General features: G+C 35.3%; 5 protein-coding genes across 7 annotated transcripts; 2 read left to right on the top strand and 3 right to left on the bottom strand.

Annotated features, from left to right (window-relative positions):
• The first annotated feature begins 308 nt into the window (after positions 1 to 308).
• ruvbl1 (RuvB-like AAA ATPase 1) lies at positions 309 to 6,667 on the top strand. 2 transcript variants are annotated; one of them, XR_008807371.1, is made up of 12 exons: positions 309 to 586; positions 934 to 1,020; positions 1,097 to 1,229; positions 2,313 to 2,464; positions 2,570 to 2,659; positions 3,572 to 3,721; positions 3,806 to 3,869; positions 3,968 to 4,166; positions 5,660 to 5,762; positions 5,850 to 5,941; positions 6,142 to 6,459; positions 6,512 to 6,667. XR_008807371.1 is itself a non-coding variant. In XM_056253811.1 (11 exons), exons 1-11 carry the CDS (start codon positions 446 to 448, stop codon positions 6,299 to 6,301), a joined length of 1,371 nt encoding a protein of 456 aa, XP_056109786.1. In that variant the 5' UTR covers positions 309 to 445; the 3' UTR covers positions 6,302 to 6,667. The 2 variants fall into 2 exon arrangements, 1 of the variants encoding a protein (XP_056109786.1); XM_056253811.1 differs by having other exon boundaries at positions 6,142 to 6,667.
• A 211-nt stretch (positions 6,668 to 6,878) lies between these two features.
• On the bottom strand, positions 6,879 to 8,826 carry mustn1a (musculoskeletal, embryonic nuclear protein 1a). 2 transcript variants are annotated; one of them, XM_056253813.1, is made up of 3 exons: positions 8,404 to 8,826; positions 8,206 to 8,326; positions 6,879 to 7,202 (listed from the first exon to the last, which is right to left on the bottom strand). In XM_056253813.1, exons 1-3 carry the CDS (start codon positions 8,410 to 8,412, stop codon positions 7,114 to 7,116), a joined length of 219 nt encoding a protein of 72 aa, XP_056109788.1. In that variant the 5' UTR covers positions 8,413 to 8,826; the 3' UTR covers positions 6,879 to 7,113. The 2 variants fall into 2 exon arrangements, with proteins under 2 accessions (XP_056109788.1, XP_056109787.1); XM_056253812.1 differs by having other exon boundaries at positions 8,206 to 8,329; positions 8,404 to 8,681.
• Positions 8,827 to 9,705: 879 nt separating this feature from the next.
• rft1 (RFT1 homolog) lies at positions 9,706 to 14,184 on the bottom strand. Its single transcript, XM_056253809.1, has 13 exons — positions 13,943 to 14,184; positions 13,757 to 13,842; positions 13,552 to 13,671; positions 13,009 to 13,198; positions 12,811 to 12,912; positions 12,571 to 12,705; positions 12,404 to 12,482; positions 12,266 to 12,316; positions 11,579 to 11,709; positions 11,356 to 11,500; positions 11,129 to 11,234; positions 10,472 to 10,721; positions 9,706 to 10,377 (listed from the first exon to the last, which is right to left on the bottom strand). The coding sequence occupies exons 1-13, from the start codon at positions 14,003 to 14,005 to the stop codon at positions 10,213 to 10,215; spliced, it is 1,623 nt and encodes a 540-aa protein (XP_056109784.1). The 5' UTR covers positions 14,006 to 14,184; the 3' UTR covers positions 9,706 to 10,212.
• A 286-nt stretch (positions 14,185 to 14,470) lies between these two features.
• Positions 14,471 to 15,542, top strand: cunh1orf74 (chromosome unknown C1orf74 homolog). Its single transcript, XM_056253807.1, has one exon. It carries the CDS (start codon positions 14,733 to 14,735, stop codon positions 15,516 to 15,518), a length of 786 nt encoding a protein of 261 aa, XP_056109782.1. The 5' UTR covers positions 14,471 to 14,732; the 3' UTR covers positions 15,519 to 15,542.
• Positions 15,543 to 16,033: 491 nt separating this feature from the next.
• On the bottom strand, positions 16,034 to 20,020 carry sirt4 (sirtuin 4). The gene is made up of 4 exons (XM_056253808.1): positions 19,908 to 20,020; positions 18,789 to 19,281; positions 17,594 to 17,888; positions 16,034 to 16,716 (listed from the first exon to the last, which is right to left on the bottom strand). Exons 2-4 carry the CDS (start codon positions 19,271 to 19,273, stop codon positions 16,564 to 16,566), a joined length of 933 nt encoding a protein of 310 aa, XP_056109783.1. The 5' UTR covers positions 19,274 to 19,281; positions 19,908 to 20,020; the 3' UTR covers positions 16,034 to 16,563.
• Between the last annotated feature and the right edge of the window lie 46 nt (positions 20,021 to 20,066).

Genomic DNA, 20,066 nt, shown 5'->3' with positions numbered 1-20,066 from the left:
AGCATTATTATTTAGAAAAGAAACATACCTCGTGGATCAAATTATTTATAAACTAGTAAAATGGTTTAAATTATTTACAACATGTTTAATACATAATTATGAGTTTATTTACACTTCGTACAGAAAAAGAGATTTGTGGAACCTACAGCGGTTATCTTTGTTCCAGTACAACATTTCAAATGGAGCACAAATGGGAAATAGGGGCGTGTTCGCAGTGATCATACAGACATTAGCGGCATCCAATGATTAAGCAGAGATTCCACAAATTCACCAATCGAAACAAAGAACGACTAAAAACCGTTTCAGGGGCGGTACTTCCTCAAATCGCCTTGGTTACCCACATGGAAACGCGGGTCTCTTGTGTTTGATTTCAACGGCCTTTCATGAGTTAGGCTTGAAGTTGTTTTACTCACGTTTTAGAGCGTTTAATTAACAAATAAGAAACATGAAGATCGAAGAGGTGAAAAGCACAACGAAGACGCAGCGCATCGCATCTCACAGCCATGTGAAGGGTCTCGGGCTGGATGAGGCCGGTAATGCTAAACAGTCCGCGTCCGGACTAGTGGGGCAGGAGACAGCTAGAGAGGTAACCTAGAGATCAATTTCAGCATTTTCCAGTTTGCGAATGGGGATTCAGTACATTTGATTTCGCTGATTAATGAATTTGATAATTTGTATTTACCTGATTATTTTAAATGGTAACTTATGTGTCAGGATGAGCCATATAAAATGCATATGCATATTTCACATTCACTAAGATTATATTGTTGTGATCATAACAGATCCTGAAGATTATTAATAATATTTGTAACAATTTCCTGCCATTTAGTCACTTGACATTAAAAATGTATAAAGGACATCTTGTTTAGCTGTAAAGTGTTTCTTTAAAAAAAAAGAAAAGGTAACTTACGGTAATTCTTACATTTTTATTAGGCTTGTGGCATCATTGTAGAGCTGATTCGTTCCAAAAAGATGGCTGGCAGAGCTATTTTACTGGCAGGACCACCTGGAACAGGCAAGGTAAGGACTGAGAGCTTCACAGCTGTTGTATGTGAAAGTGTTTATGGTTTATTCATTTTATTTCTGTACCCCACAGACTGCTTTAGCATTGGCCATGGCACAGGAACTGGGAAATAAAGTGCCGTTCTGTCCTATGGTGGGCAGTGAAGTGTATTCATCAGAAATCAAGAAGACTGAAGTGCTGATGGAGAACTTCAGAAGAGCCATAGGTGAGCTCTCGTGCAAAGAACCTATATTTGTCTACTTCAAGAGCAGACAACATACCCGTGTGTACCATTACCTGTAAAAATATCATACAATACATTTATTAATTTCTTTTAGGAGATACTTTTAGTAGTAAAGGTAAAATGTGATTAAAAAAACAGTGAAATGCATTAAAATACATTTGAACTTGTTAGTAACTCTTCACACACACTTGCTATGTTTCCATACTATGTTGCAAATTTAACTTCTGTGCATAATTGGAATATCGCCTAAAACATTGTGAATAAAGCACTGTGTCCATCCCATGTGTTCAAGAGAACAAAATCGTCCCTTCCTGGGAAATTGGCGCAAAATATCGAATAAAAATGGAAGTAGCTGCAATCGGAAGTTTCTGCAAAGCCACTTTGGCAAATGACTTGTGCGCAGATGAAGTGCAATAAACGCTGTTGTGTTCTCTTGTGCTCGGGAGCCTGATGTTTGTAAATGCAATCATGTGATACAATTCTGGGAGGCCATTTTACCAAAATATTTTAATGATAGACTTTGGGACAGGCATTTCATAATAACTAAAACAAAATTTGAGATGCTGTGCAATGAATCTGATCCGCTGGTGGTCCAGTTATCCGATTGCATCCTCGGTTGAGGCAAAGTCAAACGAGGTTTTTTTTGTTGCTCATTGAAGCATTTATTCAGTAAATGTGTTTCCATGGTAGTTTATGGACGTCTTCTTATCGAATAAAAAAAATTGTTTCCATCCAGAGTTTTCTTTGAATGTGATATCCCAAAATTCGCATTAAAATAGGCGGATGGAAACATGGTTACTATAGTCTGATATTAGACCGACAGTATGCATCTGAAACAATGTGGACTGTGTGATCTAGTAAGATAGGCATGCATGCATGCACACACGCATTATTACAACGTTGACAGAAATATACTGGCATGGGCAAGTGAATAGACGCAAGTATTTAATATTTAAAAAAAATCTGTTGGTGTTTAATTGATAGATCCACTAGTAATTAGTTAGCATTGTTTACATGTTCTGTTCTTTTTTGTATCTAAATTTCTTATTTTGTTTGTGCATTCAGGTCTGCGTATCAAGGAGACTAAAGAGGTGTATGAAGGAGAGGTCACTGAACTGACTCCTTGTGAGACGGAGAACCCAATGGGGGGCTATGGCAAAACTATCAGTCATGTCATTATTGGTTTAAAGACGGCAAAGGGCACCAAACAGTTGAAAGTAAGGAAGTGAAAGAGTGCTGCTTTTGTGTAAAAAAGCAGCATCTGTTTTACATCTGTTTAAAGTTATAAGTTATATCTCATTGCGTTTGATATGCTTATGCAGCTGGATCCCAGTATCTATGAAAGTCTGCAGAAGGAGAGAGTGGAGGTCGGTGATGTTATCTACATCGAGGCTAACAGTGGGGCAGTCAAGGTATGGACGGATTTGCTTAATCATTCTCTCTCCGGCCTATATCTGCGCTTGGCATGTTGAAGTAATCTTTTGTCAGTGCAGGTGGGCAGGTAGTCTGGCAGCGGTATAAAAGACAATATTGTCTTACATATTTTTGAAAGAAAGTAATACTTTTATTCAGCAAGGATGCATTAAATTGATCAAAAGTGACTAGATATAGATTATAGATTTTTATAATGTTAAATCTGTTCTTTTAAACTTTCTAATCACCAAAGATTCCTGAAAAAAAGGATCAGTTTCCACAAAAACATTAAGCCGCACAACCGTTTGCAAATAATAATAAAAAAGGTTTCTTGAGCACCAAATCAGCATAATGACACTGAAGACTGGAGTAATGTTGCTGAAAATTCAGCTTTGCCATCACAGGAATAAATTACATTTTAAGATATATTAAAATAGAAAATCTATATTACTTTATAATAACATTTCACAATTTTCAGTATTTTGATCAAATAATTGCAGCATTGGTGAGTGGTAACACTTCATTTTAGGGTCCGATTCTTACTATTAACTAGTTGCTTATTAGCATGCATATTACTAGGATATTAGCTGTTTATTAGTAGTTATATAGCACATATTAATGCCTTATTCTGCATGGACATATTCTACATCCCTTAATCCTACCGAATACCTAAACTTAACTACCTTTCTAGTTGATAGTGAGAATTGCACCCTAAACTAAAGTGTGACCTGCATGGTGAGCATAAGAGATTTCTTTCAAAAACATTTTAAAAAAAGCGTACTGACCCCAAACACTACTTAAACGGTATTGTACACGTATATAGTTTTTAAATAAACATACCGATATATATATATATATATATATATATATATATATATATATTCATAAGTATTTCTGTTTTTGGTTTGCAGAGGCAGGGACGATGTGACACGTTTGCAACAGAGTTTGATTTGGAGGCGGAAGAGTATGTACCGCTACCGAAAGGCGATGTTCACAAGAAGAAAGAGATCATTCAGGATGTTACACTTCATGACCTGGATGTTGCTAATGCAAGACCTCAGGTACGTGCACACGAACATCATGTTATCCAGCTTTTTAAGTGGATCTCCATGATTCTAATAATATCAGTGTCTTGGGTTTTCTAGGGAGGCCAGGACTTACTTTCTATGATGGGTCAACTGATGAAGCCCAAAAAGACAGAAATCACAGGTAACATGGTTAATATTTTTATATACTGATAATCATAGTAGGATTCTTAATAAGGCCATGTTTAACCATTTCTTTGCGTTTGTGTATTCTGTATACAGATAAACTGCGAGCAGAGATCAATAAGGTTGTGAATAAATACATTGAACAGGGTGTGGCAGAGCTGGTTCCTGGTGTTCTGTTTATTGATGAAGTTCACATGCTGGACATTGAGTGTTTTACCTACCTGCACCGAGCACTGGAGAGCTCCATCGCTCCGATCGTAGTGTTTGCATCCAATCGAGGAAACTGCCTTATCAGGTGGGTTTTTGGTGGGAAATGTAGGTTATGTTTAAAGTCAAATAGCTTTGTCACAGTTTTGTAAAATTGTAGGATATTTATTTAGGTAACACATTTACAATAATGTTCAATTAGTTAAAGTGCCCCAATTATGCTTTTTCAAATCTTACCTTTAATGTGAATGTAAAAGGTCTGCAAAGATCAAAGTGCACAACAAAAAGTTATTCTCCCTCATTTACAAAATGAACGTACAACAGAAATTTGGGTGTACGATCGTTACTTGCCATTTATCAATATGGACGTGAGTGGTGGCTTCGATCAAATCTCACATCAGGTCTTAGCTCAGTTTATATGTAAATCTGGTGGAGAATTGTAATGAGAGCATTTTGTTAATTTAGATTATTTTCCTGACCGACAATCTTACGGAAATTGTTGCCGTTTATTTATAAATATATTTGGTGTGGTGAATACAGGAATGGTGAGAGAACATTGTGCTTGGTACATTTTTGGTCTTTAAACCAAACTTTGGTCTTCAGCCAACAAAGTATAAATCCTGTCTTGTCAACGTGCTTCCAATAATGTTTACGCATTAGGTCAGTAGGCGGAGAGGAGGTGGTCTTTTGTGGCTGTTAACACATTTGACCACGAGCGTTTGCTATCCGGTCGAATGCGTTTTCGGCTACCTCTGGAAGTGGACAAACTCCAAATGTTTTAGACCCCGTTTACACCTGTATTTAGCGTCGTCCACTTTTGATCCAATGACCAAAACACATCTTAATACCAGGTGTAAACAGGGCCTTTGAAAAATGAGGTGATAAGAGTGGAACTTTAACATTAATTAATGCATTAGGTATGAACTAATAATGAACAGCATTTATGAATAATTTATTTTAGGTTCATGTTTATTTTGTAACACTTTACAATAACATCCCATTGGTTAACATTAGTTAATGCATTACCTAATATTAACTAACAAAAAACAATACATTTGTTTCAGTATTTATTCATCTTTATTAATGATTTAGTTAATAATAAAATACCATTAATGTTAGCTCAGGTCTGTTGGTAAATGCAGAACAGATTTTAATATATTAATCAATGTTGAAATTAATATAAACAAACGCTTTAGAAGTATTTTTCATTGTTACTTTAATGTAAAAAAAATTAAATGTAATTGTAAATTGTTGCCGTTTATTTATAAATGTATTGTTCATTGTTATTTCATCTTTATTCATAATACATTAATGTTAACTTGTAGAACTCATTAAAAATATATTACTATATGTAGATAATAAAAGATGAATGTTGTTAAATGTTCATTTTTAATCATATTCATATTAAATGTATTTATAATGTTAACAAACTTAAGCATATCTGATTATATTTTAATAAACCTTAACAATATTGGAATTAGTTTGATTTTGCAGTTTGCTGTGACCAACTGTTAGAATGATCCATTTGATTGGTAATGGAGTTGATTGACAAGTTTACAGATATGCATAATTCTGTTTTAGGGGGACAGAGGACATCAGCTCTCCTCATGGAATTCCACTGGATCTGCTGGATCGAGTCATGATTATCAGAACTATGCTGTACACTCCTCAAGAAATGAAACAGGTGTGCATACACATTTTTGTCAAAATAAGCTATATAAAAGATGAAGTATACATTTCTCATTTTTGTTTAATTTGCATGTTTCTATAGATCATAAAGATCCGAGCTCAGACAGAGGGCCTCAACATCAGCGAGGATTCTTTATCTCACCTTGGAGAGATCGGTACTAAGACTACACTCAGGTAATACTTGCTACTGCGAGAACATACACACCACTCATAACGTTACTTATATCCTAATATAGATTCGATTGAAATGTGTCATATTTACTTGTGCCTTGCTACCTGCATTCTCACTTATTCATTATTGTGAATTTATAATTTACACAATTTGGTTATGTAATGTTGGCTAACGTGTGTGTCTTTGTGTAAATGATATGCAGATATGCAGTGCAGCTGCTGACACCTGCCAATCTGTTGGCACGAGTTCAGGGGAGGGAAGTAGTCGAAAAAGAACATGTGGAAGAAATTAATGAACTCTTCTATGATGCAAAGTCCTCTGCAAAAATCCTACAAGATCAGCACACCAAGTTTATGAAATAACTCTCTCTCGCTTTCTCTGTACGCCCTGCTGTGGTTTGCTTTACTGGTTGATTATTTCACATTTGTCATGATATTATAACAGTATGACAGATGTACCAAGCCATGGCTTGATGTACCATGCCAGATGTACCATGGCTACTGTATTGTTCTACCTAATTGTGTCAGTTGCTGTTAGTCACAAATATCAAACGAGAACAGGAAAGAAAACAGTCTCTTCGTTAATAACATGCTTTCAACCGGCTTTTATCCCCCACTTTTGTTATTCTCCTGTAGGATAAGTACTCCATTGTCCTTGTTTTTTTGTTTTGTTGTGAAAATAAATATTTTTTTGATAGTAATGTGAAATATAAATGGGTTTGAATTGAATTTGTTTTATTATGACATATTTAATTTCCACACAAAATCAAATATTCAACTTCTTTTTAATATAAAACTAAACCAACAAACAATTATTATTTTTTACCAAAATAAATTGGTAGTATCCGGCTGTCTGATTCCATTTAGATCAAAATAGCATTCAAGGATATTTGTCAAAAAGTACAGTTCAGTTTTATTTATTTAAAGCCTTTTTTTTAAAAAGTGGAATACATTTTATGGTGTTCTTAAGATCAGACTTTGCATTCAGTCTCAAAACTACTAATATTGTTTAGCTGTGCTGTTGTGACAAAACTGACATGTTAGTTAAATACCTGTTCAAATAAAATCTACTGTTATTTCAATGTTAATGCTTTAGATTCATTTAGAAATGCACCTTAACATGTTTTTAGCTGTACGGTTCAGTGAAAAAAAATGTAGTGTATGGTCCCACAGTGTTACTTTCTCTTGCTGGGTTTGTTAAAGGCAGTCTCAGATCCTGAGCGAACTTTGCTGAAGACGGACGGCGCGACCTTCCCAGCTTGTTCTAACAAAGAGACAGAGAATACACAATAATACAAACTACACACAACATCCTACACATTTGAATTTCAGTTACCTCAATACAAAGTGCTCCATTTATGTAAAATATACATGTTTGAACTGACAGAACACAAACCAAATTTTAACTAATAACTGAGTGAATAAACCATTAAATATATACTGTAAAATACAAACTTCCCATGGAAAGAAACAAAGTATTTATTAATGGTATACACAATCTTTGGTAACACTTTACAATAATGTTCATTTGTGAACATTAGTTAATCTAAACTAATAACAATAAACAATACTTTTAAAGCATTTATTAATCTTAGTTCATGTTCACTTCAACATTTACTAATACATTATTAAAATCAAAGGTTGTTAATTTTTAATGGACCTGAGATAACATGAATTAACAGTTGTTATTAACTAATGTTAACAACGTTTAATAAAAAGTGTTATAAAAGTGCTTATTGTTAGTTAATCCAATTACCGTACTAATTGACCCTTATTGTGAAGTGTTACCCAATCTTTTAAGTCTTCGATAATGTCATACGTGCAACATTTTCATATTCAAGTTAACATTGATAGTCTGTTTCTACAATAGACATAAATTAATACATTGTAAAATGTTACAACTGTAATCTTAAAGTCGAGATTATAAAAGGCAAATAAAAATGCAAGGACTATCTTCAGGGCTAAAAGTCAGAAACACAAATTAGTCAATATAAACGCATAAGACACAATAAACATTGCACAACAAGAGTGACTAGCGGAGTGTCCTCTCTTTGTGTCTTTGTGTTTGTGTGTTCTGACTTCCTGCTATATATGGAGTGGAAACACTATAAAATGCAAGCACACACACACTCACACACAGCTATTCTTTATCCTCTTGGCCCAAAATAAAAAAATAGGGACACTAGGATTCAGTCACATTTCATCACACTACCTTCCAACTGAATTGTTACAGTTTCTGCTGATCTAACAGTTGCTACTCGACTCACCGCATTCCTGCATCACCTCAAAGGTCTTGCTCTTCACCTCTGTTCCAAATGCTAGTTTATCCCTGGCTCCAATCAAATCCTCCGCTTTCACCTCAGGCCTCTTAACTTCCTCTTCCTCACCCTGCTGAAGAGAAACAGAAAATGAATGATAAGCAAAAGGATATTTTATTTCTTCTCATTGTCTCTTCTTTCTCTTACTTGAGACATGGTCAACTCTCCAAATCAGTTGTGATGTCTTAAAGTCTTGCTTAAGTTTCTCTGTTTTATACTTGTTGGATGTGCATTTATACACACGTTCACACCCTTCCCTTGCCGAGTCCAATCCCAAATGGACCATAATTCCTTTGGCCAAAGCATGAGTCACATGGTTCCTCCTCCCATTTAATCAGTCACTATAAACAAACACATGGTTATTTAAGGATGACATCTTCAGTACTTCCATTAGTTCCAGCAGCTCAGAAATGAAAACAGTTTATGGTTTGTGTCTTGTATCTGCTTTATTGCTTATGTTGGAGTGCAAATGTTTATTTGTACACTGCTGTGTTTGGTGTTTTGAGGGTTGCTAAGTGCTTGTTTGTGAATGTTAATTTGTCTCTCTTGCGTATTCCATTAGAATGACATACGTTTTATTGAGAGGTAATTAGGACTTACTTTATGTCCTGCCATTGTTAAGTCTTTATACCTACAGCTGTCCTAATGTTTGAACTTTCTTAGTCGTTTTCACTGGTTTGTGAACCATTCAAACAGCATCATTCCTCCAGTCTTCAGTGTTAAATGATCCTTCAGAAATCATTCTAATATACTGATTTAGTTTTCAAGAAACATTTCTTGCTATTATCAATGTCGAAAACATTTGTGCTTTCCAATAATGTTTTTGTAGAAACTAATACATTTTTCCCCCAGGATACAAAAGTTCAAAAGAACATTTATTTCAATAGAAATCTTTTCTAATAATGTAAAAATATTTACTGTCACATCTGATTTTTTTCATGAGTAACACTACAATGAGTTTTCATTTGTTAACATTAGTTAACTATATTAGTTAACATTAACTAACAATGAATACTTTGAGGATAGTCAATGGTAATTTTAACACTTACTAATACATTTTTAAAATTAAGTTGTATTTGTTAACATTAATTAATACACTGTGAACATGAACAATTATATTTTTACTAACATTAACGAAGATTAATAAACACTTTAATAATGTATATTGCTCATTTTTTCAATGTTATTTTATGTTAGCTAATGCATTTTACTAATGTTAACAAATGGGACCTTATAAAGTGTTACCATTTTTTAAATCTTTGCTGAATAAAAATATTCATTTCTTTAATAAAAAAAAACAATGACCTTAGATAAGGGTATTGTATGTAAATCAAAGTCACAAAACAGTACATTCAGGTAACGGTTTTATTTGTACCCAAATATTAGAAGAGTAGACTATATTTTCCAGTCTTTCAAAGACAATCATAAATTTGTCATAAAGACATGCAAAGTTCACCACTGATTTACACAGCTATAGTATATCTAGTATGTCATGTAAAAGGTACAATGTTACAAAATATTTGGTCAATGTACACCTTTGGTATGCTCATTAAAACAAGCATTAAATACGAAGAACCATAATGTATTTCTTGGAGATAAATGAATGACAGGCACATTGGAGCAGTAGTTACATACCGAGGGACCCTTTAATATATTTGCATAACATTACAATATTCTGTGTGTTTGTTCTGTAATCAAACAATAAAATATTCTATAAGGTATGGACAAGAACCTTCAAACTGTCAGCATCTAAGTGAACTTCTTTTGATGTCATTAGCAAAAACTGAACATAGAGGTACTGCGTCTTCTGGAGTAAACATTCCCATTGTTTTAAGAAAACAAAATGTGTTTGTAGAATATTACACACAGTTTTAAAAACTCGAGGCAAAATCTGGTCCATAACATGTTAGTGTCAACCTCACCTCGGGAAGGTTTATGTGTTTTCAAAGTAAAAGCTCATGTAAGTTTCTTGCTGTATTTGGGTAGCAACTGAGTTTTGACAAACTGCACAAGTTTTGTTTCTGTTAGAAATACTGTGATGACCACACTCAGGAGACAAACCGCCCCCACAGCAACATGAACCAGCCTTAGCAACCAGCCACCATCACAGCAGAACATGCTCTGAAAGACAAAATGGTTTCAAATCAGATTTGAATTTGTTCATCAAAACATTATCTATATTTAAATGTAAACAATGAGTCGCTGGCTAAGATACCTCTGAGAAGCCTGTGAGGATACCGCTCACTCCAAGGGCAATAATGACAGCAGAATGTGGGCGGAGCCCCCACAGCGGTGCGCATTCACTTTGCAGGAAATAGCGATGTATGTAAACAATACTGTGAGTGATTCGTAAAGCCATGTTACAGCAATTTGCCAAAATGAAGCCAATGCCTCCTAACATCCAGGTTAGCCAATACGAAAGCAGCAGAAAAGAGACCGACAGCCCCAGCATCACTAGATTATATCTAAAGAGAGAGAGAGAGAGAATCTTGTTTAAACAATTTCTTAGCAAATTACATTTTTAAATATATTTATGTTTCAAAAAATAAAATATTCTACACTCCAGTTCAAAAGTTTGGGGTCAGTAAGTAAAAAAAAAAGACACAATTGTATTTTTTTTTATTGAATTCTGTTTGCATCATTGATCATTATTTTTTCTATTTAACACTGAGGCTGCTTTGAAATGGTTTGTATTATATATATGTAAATTGTAATAAAAATTCACAACATTACTGCTTTTACAGTATTTTTGGACAAATAAATGCAGCCTTGGTGAGCAGAATAGACTTCTTTTGACAACAGTAAAAAACAAATTATATAGACCTCAAATTTTTGAACAGTAGTGTATATATAGTAATTATGTGTTGTTCACCTGTCAACTTCCTCTTTGCTCATGGCAGCAAAAACAAAACACTCTGTTACTCCATTAATAGCTAACAGCAGAACATAACAGCTATAACACCGTAGGAGAGCTGGCCCTGCAAAATACACAAACAAACCATTTAAACTTTTATGGCACACACACAAATAAAAATGTATTTATTTGAACTGAAAAGTTAGTCAAATCAGGTATCCAGTATAAGCATATTTGTGATTTACCGGCTCCGCTGCTCAGAAGCTCCCCACCATAGATATCAAGTGCTAGATGAGAATATGCATAACCAAAAACTGAGATGATCAGACCAATCAAAAGCACCAGCTTCAAAAGACATTCCAGTACCTCAGCTGCCATGGAAACTTCCTCCTGTGAACCAATCAGCATTTTACAATTATCCAACCCACATCTGGCTGGCTAAAGTTATGACCATAAACAGATACTGACTTGTTTTTGATGTCGTACATCTCGTCCACGCTCCAGGACATTAGCGAAGAACACATAGAAACTCTCCTCAATGGGCAAGAAAAGAAATCTTGCCACCATTGAGCCCAGATTGTTTATTATATCATAAACCCCTGTAAAAAAGAAAAGAAAAGCAAAGGGTAATATGATGTAATAGTATAATATGTAATAAAATATAATAAACTGCCCGGCCAAAAAAGAAAGTCGCTGTTTGGATTTAAATAGGCAAATGCTTAAGAGTCTATGATTGGATCATTATTGCAGTGATTATTATGTTTCTAGCATGTTATTTGCTTGGCAACAGTTCTTCTAACACTAATTGATGGAGTGTGTAGCTTTTCATTTCTTAAACAACCATGTAGGAAGACACATCATGACCATATTCCAGGATGACAATGTCAAGATTCATCAGGCTCAAATTGTGAAAGAAAGGTTGAAGGGAGCATGAAGAATCATTTTCACACATGAATTGGCACCTCTGAGTCCAGACCTTAAATTCATTGAAAGTCTTTGGGATGTGCTGGAGTAGACTTTACTTTGCTGGACTCTTGCATTGTCAATACAAGATCTTTCTTGATAAAAAATTGATGCATCTCTTTATGGAAATAGAATCACAATTTTTTTTTTGACCAAGCAGTGTAGCTTGTGTTTATGAATGTACAAACTCACCCTGGTCTCCAAAGTTAAGCACATTCAAAAAAGTCATCACATAACGCTCGCCTATAAAATCAAAATGAAATATTTATCAACATCATTTAAACAATTACTACTACTAGTACTACGTAATTGAGCATGATGGGCACTTACCTTCTGTAAGTATCTGTTTAAGAAATGACTGTTTGAAAAAGCTCCAGGTTAGTGTGGTCAACTTCCAGTTTAGCAGTGGCTAAAAACAAAAACAAATATACAGCAAAGTTGTTACACTGAAAAAAAAAAAGTCTACAGCAGACCTTGTGTTGTAAAAGAAGTCACACCTCGTGATCCATCCTAGATGGCAGAAGGTCTGTTATGTGACGAACAGGGAACAATTTCTTGTCTGCTTCCTCTGAGCCAAGGAAATGGATGAAGTATAACACATAACAAAGGAGCAAAAACCCTGCATAGACGCACTGTCAAATGAAAAACACACAGAATTGAGATTACAAACTGAAAGGCATTGCAACCGAAAACTATAGATGTTGTATACGTTCAGTATGCAAACATACAGTACATACCTGGGCTGCAGAGAAGATATAGAGCCCCCATTGAGGCGCTGAGACCACCAACACTACCGTAACAAGACATTTAGCAATCATGGCCAAGCTTTCTGCAATCACCTGTGAAAATGCATCATTTGATCAGATAGTTTCTTCTTATTCAATCTACAATGATTCTGAATTGCAATTTCAAGTATGAAAGGCAGATTCCGACACCTTCAAACGGACGAACATGTGCGCGTGTGCAAGAACCCAAAGAGGTTCAGCCAGCAGCTCTGTAAGTGCAGACAGGCAGAACAATCCAACAGCGGGGACATAATGCGGGATGGACTCTGGATCAGGTGCCTGGAGCACCCACCACCACACACATACCAATAACACACCCCACACACACCCCAGAGGAAATCTGCCAGTTTGAGAAGAAAGTCAAAGAAACAACATTTTAATTTTCAGGGGAAATATTCCTTATGCAAGTTGCTGTCTGTGAATCTCTAATTGGTGGAATTTTCGTACAACATCATGGGTAATGTAGTTGTTCACCACGAATTCAGCTGTTAAACATGATTATTAAAAAAAAAAAAAAAAGATAAAATAATGCAAGCAGATGGCTTCAACAAAAGGATGAAAATGAACAGAAAGGGGCCTTGATGAACTATGATGAATATGAGATTTAGCAGCTAGGGAGCAATACAATTTTAAAAATAAAGTATCATTTATTTTTATTATAGTTTTTATTAACATTTAATTTCTTGTACTTACGTGAGCCATAACAAGTTGATGACCTGTCTCCAGTTACGCCCCGCCCCTTCACCGCTTAGACACGCCCTCCGGAACGCCTCCCTAGACAGAAACACCAGTGTAGAATAGAGCAGCATCAACCTGTAACAAAAGCAAACGTTGCAGTTTGTGGCCAAGGCCCATTTAAACGAATATTCGAGTTTATATTGTGTAACTGTAAACCCACCTGACATTTACCACGCCCATCAGCTCCTTGGACACGAACCGCAAAGTAAATGCATTCAAGAGAAATGTCAACACTCGAAACATCACCTGAAATATAAAGCATTTCAAGAGGAATACTACTTTATTAAATGTCTCTGATAAAGGTGTATTTAGTGTCTGTATGTGCGTACACGTTGATTAATCGTACCTGAAGCAGGACATTATAAGAAGCCAGAGTTGAAGCACTCTTGAGCACATCTTCTGAGCCCATTGTGAACTTACTTTTTTAACACAACTATTTAAAATCACTAACAACAAAATCGCCGGTGAAAAATAAGCGCTGCATTCGCTTCATTGTACAGATATTTATACTATGATTCTGCACTAGTAGTATTTGCCATTTGGTATTTAACATGGTATTTCACAACTGTACAAGTTGTCAAATAAAATATACTTCCGTTTTTACAGACATTTCAAAATTAAAGTCCGTGTATTTCGGTGACGTTTCTAAGTAACGCTTTGTTTGGAAATGGACGACTCGCGTTATTTTACAAATATTCAAAATATTAATAAAACACTGAGCCGAGACTAAATCTATGTTCAAGTTCAATTTGTTTCATAATTGTATTTTTAAGCACTTTTAACTTTTTTAAACTTTTTACAGGATGTTGATGGGATTTTGATTCATCCCAGTGAATCGAATCTTTTGAATCACCTTCAACAAAAAAATTCGTTCAGTGCTCTTTTTGCAGGTTACGTTTTTACACTGCCAGTATGCAACATAAATATTTTGTGTTATGAACAATTCAATGAACCATTTACTCGATTCGTTAACACGGAGTCGATAAAAATGTGTCTTTCAACAACACCACTACTATGGACCTGACCAATGCTAGAATGTGAGCCTTCTTTAATTAAGTACTGAACAATTTATATTGTGTGTCCTGCTGTCAACAAATATATTTTTTTAATTATATGTGTCCATAGAAAGGGGTGCAATGGTTGCCAGAGAAATGCTCATTTCGGCCGCACAGAAGCTATTGTGTCCTCGTAAGAAACGTTTATCTCCGTCTACATGTCTTGACGTGACTGTTCAAATAATGGCTGTGGATCTGGGCGTCAAACCTGCGCTGTTGTACGACAGTAATGCAGCATCTCCAGAACAGCTTCACCTGTACCTCAGTTCACTGCAGGAGTATGGAGTTGTAACCAATTCACTACGGATACTGTCCATTGATGACAACACATTCATTTTTAACCCTGCCACTGTTCAGTCCCACCTGGATGAACTGCTCAAAAGCAAAAGTCTCCTTCTAATTGACGTATGTCCCTCAAGAAAACAACCTGTCTTGGCTGGCTTGGAAAAGAGAACTGAGGATATGATCAAAAGTCTTTCAGGAGTCTACATGAATGAGATGGACAAAGGCTCCTCTGTGATTCTGTTGGGAGAAGAGTTGTATAATGACTGGAACTTGTGTACTCTCTTTGGAATCCTGTTAGGTTATCCAGCCACCTACTGGTTTGACCAAACTAAGGGATTTGGGAACTGTCTTTGTATGACACCACTGGTGGTGTGCACTGTTTGGATCACATGGCAAACACACGACATAAATCATCGCTGTTGTCTTTATTCATTTAGTGTTCCTGAGGAGCTGTGGTCAGAAGTGCAAAGTCATATGCAACGGTGGACAGAGCATTTGAGAGAGAGATTTAACAAACAGACAGTTCTGACTGATCTCTGCTTTTCTAGGGATGCCATCACTTTGCCCTCTGTGACCCTTTGAATAAACCTGATTTGTTTCTTTTTATTATTGTTATTTTGTCAGTTACAATTGTAAATATGTATTTTATCAGAAACGTTTGTTCAGTTTAATGTTTGAAGCTTCATTTTTACCCTCAGTTTCACAGACAAGGCTTAAGCCTAGTCCCGGACTAAAATGCATGTTTGACTGAAAGCAACTTGCAATGATATATCTTAAAATATGTCAGATAAAGTTGGAATTTGAAAAGGACATTTATTTATTTTTACTTTTTTATACAGTACACACAGTAATGTATAAAAAAGTAAAAATAAATAAATGTCCTTTTCAAATTCCAACTTTATCTGCATACACAGTATACAATATATACTACTATACCAAATCTCAACTGCTTGATTGTTTATATCATCATAAAATGTAAACTATATTATAACAGCTTTAATCTGCAAAAAGTGACGATAGGCATGAAGATATTAAGATATTATAAACCTTCACATTATCGTTTTGAAATGTGTTTTGTGAAAAGGGCTATAATACAATTGGTATGATTTGAGGTTTATTGTCAGGCAGAACAAATGATTAACATTTTAAAAACATCCTGATACATTCACTTATATTTATATTCGTAATCAAAATATATAAATAATAGTGATTGATATATTTAACAAAACTACCATTATTAAATAAAAACAAGTTGTAGTATCCATATCATTTAGAATATCATCATTACCATGAATGTTTCCCACATTGATTCTTGATGAGCAGGGTAACTTTTCAGAGAGTGCATTCTACATGGGATTGCAGATGTCCCTATAAACCCACTTTATCATTTTAAAGATATAATTTAAACAACTCATTTGTACCGATGCTTTATTCTGTATTGCACTTTAAACTCTAGCTAACTAACCAAGAATGTGTGAATATGTTAAATTTAGTAATTTGAGGTAGAGATCTGTTGTATTATGCAAGCAGCCTAGAACCAAACCAAAACTATGTTCCAGTAATCTTGTGATGAGCTGTGGATGGAGTGTTGAGGTTCAGAAGAGCTTCAAGGAAAAGAGTCTGTTTCTCAGTTGAGTTGAATGGCTGGCAGCACTTCTCCACAACGAGCACTCACCCTGATGTCAGTGAGATGATCAGCTCTTGTAGGTCCTATATTCACCATCGCTATTGGAAGTTTTCTTTCACTAGCAGCAAGTAGAAAGCGGTATCCAGAAAAAACCTGAAAAAGGAAACCAGATACCTCCACTTTCCCAAAAGTCAAGGAAGAGAAAAGTATTTGCCTTATCTATAGGTCAGGGATACTCATTAACTAGTTTAAACTCTTGTCAAACACACCAGAACCAACTACTTAAGAACTTCTTAATTTGTTTATTTGAAAATTAGAACAAGGTGCACTGGAGTAGGGTTGGGGTAGGTATAATAGTATCATTGAGATACTATTATAGTTTTTTATTAACATTTAGAATTAGCTTTTATTTATATAGTTTCCATTTTAATTTAATTTTAAAGTTTTAGTAACTTTGTTGCATGTTTTTGTCATTTATGCATTTAGCAGATCCAAAGCAACTCGCAAAAGAGGAACAAAATCATGTCAAGCAATTTAGCCAACAATATTTATAATATACAATGTAAAGTTTATTGGACAACTAGATTAGGAAGGAAGCTAGAAAAGAGGTAAAATGCAAAGACAAATAAATATTTTTTTAGTGTGTGTGTGTGGGTGTTCATTTAAGGGCATGGAGTGGTTCGGTGACCCCATTTTTGTCATTTTTATTAGTTTAAAAAAAAATGTCTGTATATTAATATGCCAGTTTATTATTTTTTATTTAAGTTTTAGTTATTTTAGTAAATCAAGTTAAACTAAATTGTGAGAAATGTTACCTTTGCAACAAGCTGATTTGTAAAAAATATTTTATATTTATAAAAAATATATATATTTTATTTGAGTTAATGTTTATTTTATTTCAAGTAACGTACATTTTTATAGTTTTAGTTAACTATTATAATCCTGGGGGTTTCACTCTAGTGAGTAGGAATGAGTAACCCTGTTCTAGGTGCATAGTAAATGTTTTTGATATTGATGAAACATTACTCGCCTGAAGAGAAGATCCAGCCACAAGCACTGCATCAGACTCAGCCAGCTTGTTATACACAAAGTGAACTGTAGTCCGGTTCACTACATCACCAAAGAAGGTCACCTCAGGTTTGAGTACACCGCCACAGGCATCACATGCAGGTACTCTGAAGTTCAACACCTGCTCATCCTCCAGAAACACATCTCCATCCGGGGCCACAGCACATGCACTTGCTTCCCAGCCAGGGTTCAGAGCTGCAAAACGCTTCTGAAGCTCGGCACGTGGAGTCAGTTGGCCGCAGTCCAAACATACAACCCTAGGCGAAACATAAATTTGCAAGAACATATAGCTTTTTCCTCTTAGACTCTACATCCCTTTTAACGCTGTAATCAATGATCATTAAAGTCACCATGAAATCAAAATTATTATTATTATTTTTTTAAAGGTTTCGGGATCAACCTGTCAGAGATCGCAGCAACAGAAAACGACACAATTCAATCAATTCCTGATGGAAAAAATCAAGTCCCACCCTACATTTTTCTTGTTTGAGAAGCCGTTTCACTCGGATTTATGTCATAATAGACCTGAAACTTCTGTTTCATGCTGACTTTAAGCGTGTGCTGTGCTGTGCTGTCATAGATTTGACTACACTGACACTATCGGATATCAAAAAACTTAAACTAAATTGAGCTGGATGATAACACTATTGTTTTTTGTAGAGCTGCTTTATAGCTGAAATTTAATTGGTTTCATAATTGATTAATTTTACACGGTTATTGAACTGAACTGAACCAACACTGAACTGACTTGAGCTCTTTCATGGTTTACATCATATCTCACTAATTGACAATTATTTATTTCTATTCACAACTTCAAATCTTCCATTTCTCCTCTCACTCAAGGTGTTCCTCAGGGTTCCGTTCTTGGTCCAATACTATTCAACATACAACATCACATTATGCCTGTATTACCTTCAGCCAGGGAAAGGTGCTTTATAAATAAAACATTATCAATATATTTATTGAGCTGAATAATATTTTATTTTATAGCTGCTTTACAGCAGAATTTGAATTAGTCTAATATTTGATGAAGTTTGCATCACTGATTCTGTTATTTTCTTATGTATTACTGTGAAGCGATCTGCATTGTATAAAGCGTTAGTGAAATAAAGGTGACTTGACTGTTTGTGTGTAGACCTTTGTGTAGATCTAGTTACCTGTGTGTAGATCCATGAAGTTCGGTAAGTCTCTGTTGTCCAGCCTTTAAGTGTAAGGCATCTACATTCTGAGTGACAAGCCAGTGCAATTTTCCCTTTTCCTCCCAGTCCCGTAATGCTAAATGTGCTGAATTAGGCTGGTGTGAAGAGAACTGCGGCCACCCCACGTAGTTCCGTGCCCAGTATCGCTGCCTCGATTTTGCACTGCGCACAAACTCTGAGTGCTGCATAGGCCGCCTGTTAGTCCGTGCATACAGTCCCACACCCTCTGATCTATAGTCTGGAATTCCAGATTCAGTGGACAGTCCGGCACCGCTAATCACAAACAGCCGCGAAGCCTGTAACACAAAGGCCTGGAGTTGTTCCAAAGCACTGGAGTCAATTGAGCCACTTGCAGGAACAAATCGTTGTACAGTGGCTTGTATTGTAGAAGCACATCTTCCCACTGCCACATGTGGAGGCAGGGATCTCCATGGCAACAGCATCTACAGACCTGTTCATACAACAGCAGATAAAAACAAACAACTCTTTATCAACAACACAATATTCTGCACAATAGTTTGTCAACCATTCAATCATTTTTACCATTAAATGTTATGGTCTGAAATATAGAATATGTACTAATTAAGTTGTGAATAATTAATGAATACATTTGAATATGCTTTAAAAATTACATATATGTAAAAAAATAATATGCATGCTTCCATTACTGGAGCAAAGATACTGTTAAAATGAACAGTGGCCTAATAGTTGACTGTGCACGGCCTTAAAAGTGTATGGAATTAATTCATCATTATAACATTACTGAACATATTGTCCATTACATTCAATGGTTTTCGACCTTTAAAGTCAATTATTACGTTATTAACGTAACGATTAAAATAGCCAAATCAGTTAAATCACAGTTTTGTTACGTCTTAAGGCTGTTTGTTTTGAGTAAAACTTGAAAAGGTAAGTGGAATGTATGTGACCAACTCGTTGTATAACGCTTAACGTTACTTGATTTAAATGTCAAGTAAGCTAGGACAATAATAAACATGGAATGACATTATGCCACGTGCGAATCTATATTTTTAACACATATTTCACATGTACAGCTAATTTAATTTAATAACGTACCTGTATTAATAAAATCCTCAGCACCAAAAGTCTTCTATTTCATAAACATTAGTACAGTAGTTGTAGCGGTCGTCAAAAAAGAACTTCCGTGTTGTTACACAAGTGCATGATGGTAAATGTAGTGAACGTCCTCGCTTTTTGGCACGCTGAAATATCTCC

The sequence above is a fragment of the Rhinichthys klamathensis genome, unplaced genomic scaffold (genome assembly GCF_029890125.1).
Source record: "Rhinichthys klamathensis goyatoka isolate OS25496 unplaced genomic scaffold, OSU_Roscu_1.1 h1tg000109l_1, whole genome shotgun sequence".
Lineage (NCBI taxonomy): Eukaryota > Metazoa > Chordata > Actinopteri > Cypriniformes > Leuciscidae > Rhinichthys > Rhinichthys klamathensis.
This window is presented reverse-complemented; position numbering and strand designations above follow the sequence as displayed.